General features: G+C 31.9%; 2 protein-coding genes across 6 annotated transcripts in view; both read left to right on the forward strand.

Moving 5' to 3' along the window:
- LOC127729914 (INO80 complex subunit D-like) overlaps nucleotides 1-13,428 on the forward strand; it is a 325,825-nt gene that overhangs the window by 167,312 nt on the left and 145,085 nt on the right. The gene's annotated exons all lie outside the window — the stretch shown is intronic.
- LOC127729923 (STE20-related kinase adapter protein alpha-like) overlaps nucleotides 5,006-13,428 on the forward strand; it is a 41,807-nt gene continuing 33,384 nt past the window's right edge. For all 3 annotated transcript variants that reach the window (XM_052237902.1, XM_052237900.1, XM_052237901.1), the window contains exons 1-3: nucleotides 5,006-5,116; nucleotides 7,985-8,042; nucleotides 11,967-12,042. Coding sequence is in view for 2 of the 3 variants with exons in the window: in XM_052237900.1 (XP_052093860.1) it covers nucleotides 12,031-12,042 (12 nt within the window). In the remaining variant the exon portion in view is untranslated. The remainder of the gene's footprint in view (nucleotides 5,117-7,984; nucleotides 8,043-11,966; nucleotides 12,043-13,428) is intronic.

The following is a 13,428-nucleotide window of genomic DNA, read 5'->3' on the forward strand; positions in this document are numbered from 1 at the left end:
TAATTTTCCGAGGGAAAAAATTATCACGGAAGTTCGTAAAATATATATGTATATTTTGTATTTGTCCGTTCACGCATTGTAGTCCCTTTAAACGACATTCGATCGATAGATAAATAAAAATCTATCTTCTGTGTACTTCAGTCTGATTTTTTTAGTTGGCTTTTGCTTTATAACATCTTTTGAGATAAAGGTTAAATGGAAAACTTGATAAACGATGCATATGCTTCTCGTTACCACAGCAAAGACAAATATACTGCAGAAATTGATTTTCCCCGTGAACTATTGAAACGTTGCCCTTTTTTCATTTGTATTTTTCAGTGGTGCCATAACGGCGTGACCTGACGTCGGTCAAATGAAAAATGACCATATGCATGCATGTGGCAGAGACTGTTTTCAGTCACGGGTATATTTTTTCTAATGTTAAACAAAAAGTTATGTAACTAAGATTCAAAAACAATATTTAGTTGACTAATTTTATCATCGCTATAGTAACTTTCTTTTTTAAATTCATTTTATACTAAATTTAAGCAAATTGTAAATTGAATAGATCTTTGATAAAGTCAGTGTTCATAGCCAAGTGAACGGAAGGTGCTAGTCAGCATGGTCTTACATTAAATTTAGGTGCCAATAAAGCTTATATTCAGTATGTATTTTCCCGCCAAAAATGACAAAATACATATAAATATTGTCTAGCTTTAAAAGTGTAAAATATATGTTTTCCAGGAGTCTACCATATTGATAAAGCCACTGGTTGATGTTCAAAGGAATATAAATAAGCGTACAATGAAAAGCTATCCAATGTATGTAAGTAAGTAGATTATTTATTATAGTGACTTGTGTTATTACATAATTTAACATAATATATACATATACACCCGACCAAATGCCATTAATAATAATAATGATAATAATATCTTTATTTAAAGAGAGTAACTCATTTGGATTAAACCAATTTTCAATAAGGCTAAATACAGGTTTTTTTAACGTACCACCTAAGATACATATATATAAAAATAAGAAGATGTGGTATGATTGCCAATGAAACAACTCTCCACCTATAGTATACACTGTGGCTTAACTTATAAATTTCACACTTTTAAAAATATAATGACTTGTAAGAGTATTTGAAAGCAGATATAGTTTTTGATTTTTTAATTTCACTGGATAGTGAATTCCACACTTTTGGATCACTAAAAGAAAAACTTGATTTGTATAATTCTGTTTTTGATTTAGGGAGAATAAAATTATCTGATGATGAAAGTCGAGTATTGTACGATTATTTACTATTTGTAGGCACAATAAGATTTGATAAATAATTTGGTGCCAGTTCATGTTTTGATTTATACATTAATAATGACTTGTGGTAAAGTATTCTCTTGGTAACGGGAATAATTCCAGAATCCTGAGATAGTTCAATAGATGGTTTACGGATATCGTGTTTGTTTTAAATAATTCTAGCTGCCCTTTTTTGCAATTTTAGTAAACTGTCAACTAAAAAATTGTTACAGTGTCCCCATTCTGAACAACAGTAATCCAAATGTGGAAGAATATACGCATTGTAAAATAGAATTCGTGCATCACGATTCAAGTATTTCTTGATTCTTTTTAATAAAGCTAATGAAGAATTAACATTTTTGATTATATGATTAATTTGATCATACCAAGAAAGAGTGGCTATATATAAGTCACCTAATATTAAAGTTCATGTTCGATTTGTATCACGGATTTGATAAAAACTTCTCAATAATCGATTTAGCTAACCAGAAAATATAATGATTAAATTAGGATAAATGTTTATCAATAAAGTTTTAGATTATAAATTTAACTCGTCCAAATACAACTTGACGTCGTTTCTTTATGGCGTCCACCAGATATTAAGCAGTTTTTCGAGGAAAATTTATTAACACATGGTAAAGTTTTTCGTCATTGCTCATTTGCATGTAGTTGACATCTGATATGATATCTTCGAAATGTTCACTTCTAAGTTCAGTAAAAAACGAACAGTCAAGAACAAAGTGTGATTCGTCTTCAATGCTGTTTTCGCTACAAAATCTACAAATGCGTTCCTCTCGTTGTTATCTATAATGTACCTTCCCGTCTCAATTCTTAGCGGTAGAATCCCACACCGTAATTGCATGTATGTGCTAGGCACGATTGCTGAGATTCAGTTTACTGACGTACGTTTTGAGCTTAGAAACGTTAATAATGTCCCTTTTCCACATAGAAAGGTAGTAGTTGTGTAAACGTGAATCAAATAACGACATATTGATGATTTCCATACGTAATGACTGACTAAATCTATTTTATTAAGAATGTCTTTAAAATCAAAGCACTAGTTGTTTCGGCATTGCTCATAATCATAGTCGAAAGCTAGTTTAGTTATCCGATCATCGTCGAATGATATAAGTCTATTCCAAAGACGGACCATATTAATGTTATGTCGGTAGTGACAAGGTAGTCGATATCGCCATAAATCGCCAACAAGGGTGCAAAGCGATATACTCCTAAACAATAACATATCGCCTTATTTTCAATATTCTCCAAAGCTTGGAACTTACGGCATCCCCAAACTCCATAGTCTAAAATAGACACTACACAGGCATAAAACAGTTTCGTACGATTTAACTCCAAACTCTTTAAACTGATGAATATTTGATAATATTTTCCCCATGCAATGCTCGTCCGGATCCCTTTGATAATGCTTCAGTGTGCGTTAAAAAGTTTCCATTATAAGTAAACACGACTCCTAAATATTTGTATTCATTTACAGTTTCAAGTTTATTTTGACCAATGCTGACTTCGAAGTCTGTAGGTTTAGCTCTATATTTTCTAAAATGGACGCATTTCGATTTATTTGTGTTTATCAAAACTCTCCATCGTTCGCACCAGTCCTAAAGTTTGTCTAACATTTGTTGTAAATCTTTCTCATTTTTTGCCAAAAGTGCAATATCGTCAGCATAAAGCAATATGGAGAGATTGCTGTCTTTTAATCCAATTCCAAGATTCATATCGTTAACTCCACCACCTGCAGTCCTTTTCACAAAAAATCTTAAGAGTAAAAATACTCGTAAGTCATACACATTTCAGTATAACTTACGATCAATTTTAATCGTAAGATTTTTTGTGAAAAGTGTCGCAGGTCATTAACAAATATCGAAAACAATGTCGCAGATAAATTGTCCCCTTGTTTTAAATCCGTTTCGCAACAGAACCAGTCGGTAAGTTTCCCGTTTAATCTCACACACGATTTAGAACTCTGGTAAAAGTTTTTTTATAGAATTATACACTTTTCCATTGATGTTATATCGCAGTAGTTTGTACAACATCATCTCTCTGTCGATGAAATCAAAACATTTTTTCAAGTCTATAAAGGCAACGAATAAGTTCTCATTACTGCGGACTGCACTATTGAGGGTGAAAATATGGTCCTCAATGTGTAGAGCTTTCGGTCGTGCCATAAATTCATCATAGATACCAGGATTAAAATGATTGTACGCCAGAAGAGCGTTTCGTCTACAAAAGACTCATCAGTGACGCTCGAATAAACAAAAAGTTTAAGCATATTTGGCTGTCAAAAGTTAATTAAAAAAAATCTAGCAAAAACTGCGACATTACATTAAAATTTACAAAATTGAAATTTATCGGCTGAAACTTCATTTTGACTTATCGCCCAGAAAAACTGAAAAGCAGACAATATATTTCTGTACACTGAAATAGGTGAAAAGGACTTCATTGATAACAAATATCAAAGGAAATTGTGATTTTAAAAGGTGACCGATTTTAGGGGACGGAAGGATATAAGAGGGCCTGGGTGTGGAGTTTCTATTTCTGCATTCTTTCATTTTTTTCCCAATTTTTTTCAATTCTTTGTACTTTAGCGCCCCATTATTCTCTATTTTTACGGTCCATTTTCTCCATTCTCTGTTTTTTTACCAATATTCTCTATTCTGTAAACCTAATTCATACCTTCTCATAATTGTAAGTTAAAGAGGTAGGTAGGGCCAATTTCTCCAGTATTTGTTTCACTCACAAGGCCAAAAGGAAAGAAAGTTATTTTAACCTGTTAAAATTCGAATATTAAAAATACTTGGAAAAAAAAAGGATAAAAGCAAAATGCCGCATGATAAAGGACGGTAAATATGAATTTATAAAGATTGGAGGACTTTCTAAATTAGCGCTGGTTTGGAATAAGGTCAGATGAGATTGGTTCTATAACTTTGTGGCATTGGAATCTTTGGATTCAGGCGCGTTTACAACAGTGCTGGTGGCCAAGTCGGACCGCTGAAACGAAATTATATCCTTTATAAAATTATAGCGGCTAGGATCAAGCTGGAAATATAACAAGGATAGTTAGGACGATAACATGTTTAAAGGATATAACGATTACATGTTGATTATGGCATTAGGTTAGGGGGGATGGTTGGCGCCTTCAAACTAGATTAACCTCGCCACGTTCTGTATGTGCCTGTCTCAAGTTAGGAGCCTGTAATTCAGTGGTTGTCGTTTGTTGCTGTGTAACATATTTGTTTTTCGTTCATTATTTTGTACATAAATTAGGCCGGTAGTTTTCTCGTTTGAATTGTTTTACATTTGTCTTTTCGGGGCCTTTTATAGCTGACTATGCGGTATGGGTTTTCTCATTGTTGAAGGCCGTATGGTGACCTATAATTGCTTTGGTCTTCCTGATTTGAACTTTGGTGGATAGTTGTCTCATTTGCAATCATGCCACATATCCTTATTCTTATATTGTATAATTTTTCAGGGTTTCTTTTCATCTCCATAAATAGTGATGCTGTTTTGATATTTTTTTTGCTGGTTGATCTGTCACGAGCTTTTTCTGTCGAATCATCTTTAACTGATCGGACATGTAGCGGAGAAAACAGTTTATTTATTATGGGTTAAACAGTATACAAGCAATTAACCTGATTAGAAATGTTTATTCTGACAAAAATCACTAGTACATGTATCTGTTGATCGGTGTTGATACCGTATATTTTACCATAACTATTCCGTATTAGTCTCTGCTACTATTTATTCTAAAACCGGAAGTGAAAGATTTTGCAGTCGACAAAGTTTGGGACAGACAATTCCAACACAATTTTGGCTTTTGTCGAAGGTATGGAGCTTTTTTGTTTGTTTTTTTAAACATGAAACAGTAGGACAGTAAAGCTATGACTGCCACATCTGTGCATCATTATTAGCTACAGGTGTAATCACCCTGGAGCGTGGCTGTAACGTGCACTTTTAACACGAAACTAACATAGTCTGAAATTTCCCTCCTTTGACTTATACCCTGCTTCGACCAATCTTATACTTAAGGATTTTTATTGATTTAAAAAAAAAAAAACCCACCCGTGACTTATCAACTTCAACGACTTATACACTGCTATAGTCTGAAAATTCAATATGTGTGCAAATATGAAAGTCTTTCGAAGGGACAAAAATGATTAAAATTGATAAGTTCAAACATAAAATTATAATTGCAATCCCATGATTAACCATATTTAACCATTTTCCTTTTAATTTATGACATATTTAGAAAAAAATAGTTTCATTTTATGGCAAATTTGATCAAACTGAAAAAAAATTTTGCTGCACATCCTTGGAAGTCTGTAAAGTTCAAACTGAACTGTATTTTGTAGTATAAAATCCGCCCAATATTCCAAAATTCTCCCTAATTTTGGACACACATTACACAAAATCTTAAGGGTGAAATCATACATTAAGAAGATTTCATGAATTTCTTCACAATCTATTATCTGATTATTGGTTTTATAAGTTTACCAAAGTGAAGCCAAAAATCTTAAGGGCGCTGATACACCAGTGGCACCGTACATCAATTTAAATGTTGAGCCCTGAATTTGCTAATGACTTACAATCAAAGTATTAATCTTTGCTGCATATTGATCAATTTTGTTCATATTTTTCTTGAACATCTCTATACATGTACATGTATATATGATGATTTTTCATATATATATATATTATATGGATGTCCTGAAAATTTGCATGTTGCTGTGAAAAGTACATGTACAGTCAGTAGAGAAATTAATTAAGGTTGATATGTTAGGAATTTGCTGTTTTCATCCTTTGCTATACATGTATTTAAGGAAAATTATAACATTATATGAAAAGCCCATTTTTTATTACAATTTACTAGAACATGTACATGTACAGTACTATTTATAATCAATTGGGTCCTTATGCTTGTGGGGATGTACATTGTACCAACACTTTAGTTCCTTTTTGCCAGGGTGATAATTTTTTTTTGAAAATTTGTATCTTTATATAGATTTTTTGTGTGTATTTTTGTCTCATATGAATGAGTTTGTGGAGCCAAGACTAAAGGGTGCTGTGTTAGCCCCAGAGACAGCATCAACAGTTTGTTCAAGTTTGTGATTATAAAAAAATAGGAAGATGCGGTATAATTGTAAATGAGACAACTCTCCACAAGAGACCAAATTTATGACATAGATGTTAACAAATATAGGTCACCATACGGCCTTCAACAATGAGCAAAACTTATAAGTCAGCTATAAAAAGCTCTGAAATGACAAAATTGATTTGTTTTAAGGAGAACACCTAATTGTACATCAATAGTAATTGGTATGTAGTTGTATTTGCATCGGCACATCTCATTTCCATGGAGTTTATATAGCCACACCCTCTTGCTTATGGTCATCTATTGAGTTTGAAACTTTTGCTTAGTTTACATGTTAAAGTTAAAAGTTTATGATAAGGTCAGTTTGAGGAGAGCCTTTATTGGTAAGGCAATGATATTTGGTATGCAGTTGTATAAGAAATAGCACATCTCATATATTTGGCCTAACCCCCGTAGCAATGGTCTATTGACTTTTAAAGTTTGCATACATCAGTCCTACATCTATCCCCAAGAAATCGCATCTGTACAAATGTGTATATTTAGTTAGTTAAATCTATTATAAAAATTGTTTGTAGTTTTATAGGAAGAAAAATTTAATTTTCAATTTCTTTTTGTTCTGTGTAGAGCAATTTTATTATAAACTTTCATTCTTTCTTTTTGATATTTAATTTTTATGATTAGGTTATAAAGATGTTAAAATAAAAAAACACAATAAATTAATAGTTTCTTTCCTTGAGTGGTAATAACAGGAACGGGACACACTCACATCTACCATGTTTACACACTCAGATTTTCAACATCTGTTAAGTAATATTAACTGTCCTTTTGTCAGCATAAGATGACAGATTTACAGCTCTACTTACATGACTTAACATTTTATAATTGAGAGAAAATATAAAGTTTTCACTCTGAACAGGTTTAGATGCATGACTGTACATGTAGTTTACATGTTGAACATGTTGAAGTTTGTGATTAGTTTAGTTTAAGAAGAACCACTAATGGTAAGTCAATGGTATTTGGTTTCCAGTTGTATTAGCATTGGAGCATTTCATTTCCATGGATGGCCATGATGGCCTCCCCAATCAGACATGGTTTATTGACTTTGAAACTTTTGCATAGTTTACATGTTAAAGTTTTGTTATTGGGTCAGTGTAAGAGAAACCACTTATCATGCTTATTGTAAGTTAGTTATAATTATGTTTGGATTGCAGTTTTATTAACAATGGCACGTCTCATTTCAATGGAAATTATTTGGCCCTCCATCTTTAGTCATGGATCATTGACTCAATTTATATATATTTTGCGTACTTTACATGTTAAAATATTGTCATTTTAATTTCAATATTTACATTAAGCAAGGTTGGCAAAAAAGCGGCAGTAAATACCAGTAAATACTGGCAAATACTGGCAAATAGTGGTCAATTGAAATTTTGAAAGGCCATTAACCAGTTAAAAGCAGGCAAGCCATATCTGTGTCAACAGTTTATGAAAAAAAAACATAGCTTATAAACATTTAGAATAACAAAAGTAGCTTTTATATTTTCTGTCAGTTGTCTGTTTTAGAAATACTTGTCTTACACACTGTTGTTGATTAATTTTTAGATTGTATAATATTGCATATTGTATAGAGAATACAGCAGAAACTCCAGATGAAACTGAGGTAAATATTTGAATTATAGTTTTATTCTACTTTGAAGTTTGAACATTTTTAAAACAATTTTCAGATGTGAACAAATACAGGTCACCGTATGGCTTCAACAATGAGCAAATCCCGTTTAAGTTTTATGTGACTAAATTTTGTAATGTACAGTTGTGCAGTAGAAATTGACAAATTTTACTGACCAATTCATTAATAATTGTCTGCGCATTACAAATTGACTTTGATCGGAGTCCAATACTAAAAGGTTGGAAGTTGCAGAAGTCACTGATAAATGGATGTTAGAATTAAATCTAATTATGTCAATAGATGAAAAAAATGAGATATGGGGTAATAATAAGTTATAATTTGGCTGAATTATTAGGAAAACATGTAGGTTTAATTTGCTTATTTTATGAATAAAAGAGATGTAGGGTAAATGTCAAAAGGACATAAACCTAACAAGAAAGCAAACCAAAAATAGACACATCAATAATGCACCACCATCTATACAATAAATGTCAAGCTTTACAAATCCCTAAAGTCAATGAAAGTCAGATAGACAAGTCATAAAGTTAATTGCTGCAAAAAATAAATGATCACGTTTTAAGTTTTGATACATTTTTTTGTAGCAATATTTTTATGCATCTTTCCCTATAATCAAAATAATTAATATTTCATTTCTGTGGACTGTTAAACAAATGCATTTGCAATGACAAATGCACGTAAAAGTTTCTGGATTGACAGTACCTTATATTGAGGTTCCTGACTTGAGGCAGATATATTAGAATGGGGAATCTTGCAAATTTTTTGGTTCAATAGGGCTTATAACTGCATTTTATTGGCACAAATGCTTGTTAACAACATAGCTTTATATTTATTTTTTGCCAGTGTGACTAAGTGAATTCCTTTAATGACCGTTAATCAATATTAGACGGTACCAATTTTCTATAGCCTTAGTTTTATGCATATTTTTATGTACGAAAATGATTAAGATGTAAAAAATAAGGTTGTCTCCCATGATCCTATAAAGTGTATTCCCAAACTATGATCTTATTAGGTGTATTTCAAAACTATGTATTGTCCTGAAACAGAAACAGACAATACAAAATGTCCTTGCTGATTACATTTTTTTTCAGCATTCCATTCATCTTGTTTTGACAAGGATTTTAAAGTTTGAGATGAAACATCAAAATGTTTTTTGTAGCAGCTGCTGCAGGGTGATATAAAATATTTATACATTGTATTACAAATGCACTTTCATTAAGGGTCATGTGAACAAATAATTATGAAGGATTAACAGTTTGTTTTGAATACATGTTCTAGTGTTTACTAAATTAGAATAAGTTCAGTATGAAACAAAAATTTTGCATACCTTACATACAGCCTATATTTAAAATAGGGTTGACATTTAAGATCAACTAAAAGTGAAATCGTAATTGAAAAAACCTTTACAAACTTACTTTTTTAATTTATATTATGTTAAAATATTCTAAATTATGCATTGGTTTATTTTTGTACATATTAGTTCAAAGATACAAATTGTATAGAATGCACGATAAAATGAATGATTGAAAGGGAGTTAACTTATAAAATGTCATCCTCTGTACAGAAATTATCATTAGTGATGTTTCAATGTATAAAAGTTAAATACAATACTCCTCATTTCTAAATTAATATAAATGTCATATCTAGATTGCACTTCAAGATCAACACATAGTTTTAGTCCCCTACCGACAAAGTCGAAGGGGGACTTTAGGTTTGCACTCTGTCTGTCTGTCTGTCCATCTGTCAGTCAGGCAAAACAGTTTTCCACACTTTTTTTCTTCATGCTTGAAGATATTGATTTGATAATTGGTACATAGTTTTATCATGATAAGTTACAGATCAAGTTCGAATTTTGTTCCGGTTTGATGATTTGGTCCAGAGTTATGTTCCTTTGACTTAGAAAATTAACTCAAATAATCAGTTTTCCTCACCTTTTTTCGTCATGCTTGAAGATATTGATTTGATAATTGGTACATAGTTTTATCATGACAAGTTACAGATCAAGTTCCAATTTTGTTCTGGTCTGATGACTTTGTCTAGAGTTATGGTCCTTGGACTTTGTCTAGAGTTATGGTCCTTGGACTTAGAAAATTCACCCAAATAATCAGTTCCCCCCCTTTTTTTAGGGGCTTTTCTCATCACTTGGCGTCCGTCGTCCGTAAACTTTTACAAAAATCTTCTCCTCTGAAACTACTGGGCCAAGTTTAACCAAACTTGGCCAATATCATCATTAGGGTATCTAGTTTAAAAAATGTGTCCGGTGACCCGGCCAACTAACCAAGATGGCCGCCATGGCTAAAAATAGAACATAGGGATAAAATGTAGATTTTGGCTTATATCTCTGAAACCAAAGCATTGAGAGCAAATCTGACAAAGGGTAAAAATGTTTATTAGCTCAAGATCTATCTGCCCTGAAATTTTCAGATGAATCGGACAACCTGTTGTTAGGTTGCTGCCCCTGAATTAGTAATTTTAAGGAAATTTTGCCTTATTCGGTTATTATCTTGAATATTATTATAGATAGAGATGAACTGTAAACAGCAATAATGTTCAGCAAAGTAAGTTCTACAAATAAGTCAACATGACCAAAATGGTCAGTTGACCCCTTAAGGAGTTATTGCTCTTTTATAGTCAATTTTTAACAATTTTTCGTAAATTTTTGTTATTTTTTACAAAAATCTTCTCCTCTGAAACTACTAAGATGAATTTAACTATAGTTGTAAACAATCATCATTAGGGTATGTAGTTTAAAAATTGTGTTTGATGACCCCGCCCTCAAACCAAGATGGCCGACATGGCTAATAATAGTACATAGGGTAAAATGCAGTTTTTGGCTCATATATCTAAACCCAAAGCATTTCTAGCAAATCTTTAAAAAACAAAATTGGTCATTAGGTCAAGATCTATCTGCCCTTAAATTTTCAGACCATTCAGGCAACCCGTTGTTGGGTTGCTGCCCCTGAATTGGTAATTTTTAGAAATTTTTTCAGCTTTTGGTTATTATTTTGAATATTATTATAGATAGAGATAAACTGTAAAGAGCAATAATGTACAGCAAAGTAAGACCTACAAATAAGTCACATGACCAAAATGGTCAATTGACCCCTTAAGGAGTTATTGCCCTTTATAATAAATTTTTTACAATTTTCATAAATTTTGTAAATTTTTACAAAATAATTTCCACTGAAACTACAGGGCCAAGTTCATTATAGAAAGAGATAATTGTAAGCATCAAGAATGTTCAGTAAAGTAAGATCTACAAACACATCACCATCACCAAAACACAATTTTGTCATGAATCCACCTGTGTCCTTTGTTTAATATGCACATAGACCAAGGTGAGCGACACAGGCTCTTTAGAGCCTCTAGTTTGTCATACTGGAAGATATTGATTTGATAATTGGTATATAGTTTTATCATGACAAGTTACAGATCAAGTTAGAATTTTGTTTCAGTCTGATGATTTTGTGCAGAGTTATGATCCTTGGACTTGGAAATTCCCCCAAATAAGTAGTTTTTCACACTTTTTTTCGTCATGCTTGAAGATATTGACTTGATATTTTTTATATAGTTTACACCATGACAAGTTATAGAACAAGTTAGTATTTTGTTCCAGTATAATGAATTTTTAACTGGTAGGGGACTATGTATTGCCATGCAATACTCTCAGAATGCTTGTTAAACTATGTTTTTCAAGTGTAAAATAAAACAAATAAATTTAGCATGGCCTTGTATGCATATGCCTTATTGTTCTATATCCTTGTGTAAACCTTAATATCTTTGCTATCATGTAGAATGTATTGTCAAACTGTACAGGTTGTAATGTATTTAAGTATGACGCTGGAAATTTGTATACATATTAATAGTTAAAATGCTTATATTTACATGTATATATTTCAGATGGTTTGGATGAAGGGATATGGTTTGATTGATTATCTTAAGTATTAAACAAACAGCATTCCTTATGTCATTTCTGGTAAGAGTTGATTATTTTTTAATTTTTCAAATTTTCTGATTTATGTTTTAGTATGATTAGGGTACGTCATGATAATTGATAATGATTTATTACAGGATCTGTTTACTAAGACATGACAAAATACTTAGATTACTATTATATAAATCTGGAGGAAAAACATATGAAACGAACCTAAAACCTTGTTGAAAAGTAAGCAGTAGGAAAGAAAATCATTTTATGTGATTGATTAGGAAACAGAATTTTTATGCTTTTTCTATTTAATTTTACTATTAGATATAAATGCAAACTTGTTTATCCAAGTAAATAAAATACAAAAAAAACTAATGATTTGGAGATATTAAACATTTATTTAGCATGTGTTGATCATAGGCGTTAATACATTGGGATTTTATAAAAAAAAAAGTTTTCTGATACAGTTTACAGTTAATTTTTAACTATGGAGGCTTTACATTTCAATAGAACTCTGTGACTACTTGAAAGTGCCTTAGATTAATCCTTTGCTAATGACACAGAGTTCGATCCCCAGCTACCTTAAAACTTGAAATGGCTTGGAATTTGTTTTCAATTGTTCCAGGCTTGGGAATGTTCTTGAAATTTGTAAAAAATGTAAAATTTCTGGAAAACCCTTAAATATCAAACATTTGGATGCATGCTTTAAAATTTGAGCCATTTTATACGACCATAAAAAAAATTTTGGGATGGTATAATGGTATGATGTCGTCATCGTCCGAAGACACATTGGTTTCCGGACAATAACTTTAGTTTAAGTTAATGGATCTCTATAAAATTTTTTAAGAAGGTTCAATACCACAAAAGGAAAGTTGGGATTGATTTTGGGGATGATGATTCCAACTATTTAGGAATTAGGGGTCCAAAAGGGGCCCAAAACAAACATTTTTCTAGTTTCAGGATAATAACTTGTGTATAAGTATTTCGATTGCTCTGAAATTGTACAACAATGTTAAGTACCACAAGTAGAAGGTTGGGATTCATATTAGGGGTTATGGGGCAAACAGTTTAGGAATTAAGGGCCTAAAAGGGTCCAAAAACAACAATTTTTGTAGTTTCCGGACAATAACTTGTGTGTAAGTGTATGGATCTCTCTGATATTGTACCATAAAGTTCCATATCACAAAGGGAAAGCTGGGATTGAGTTTAAGGGTAATTGCCTCAAACATGTAGGAATTAAGGGCCAAAAAAAGGCCATAAACATGCATTATTCTAGTTTCCAAACAATAACTTGTGTTAAATGTGTATGGATCTCTCTGAAATTGTACTACAAGGTTCCATACTACAAAGGAAAGAATTGGATTGAGTCTTGGGGTAATTGCTCCAAGGGGGGATTCCAAAAGTCGCGGGGGGGGTTTCCAATTTTTTTAAGGAATT

Source organism: Mytilus californianus, unplaced genomic scaffold, assembly GCF_021869535.1.
Source record: "Mytilus californianus isolate M0D057914Y unplaced genomic scaffold, xbMytCali1.0.p SCAF_2, whole genome shotgun sequence".
Classification (NCBI taxonomy): Eukaryota; Metazoa; Mollusca; class Bivalvia; order Mytilida; family Mytilidae; genus Mytilus; species Mytilus californianus.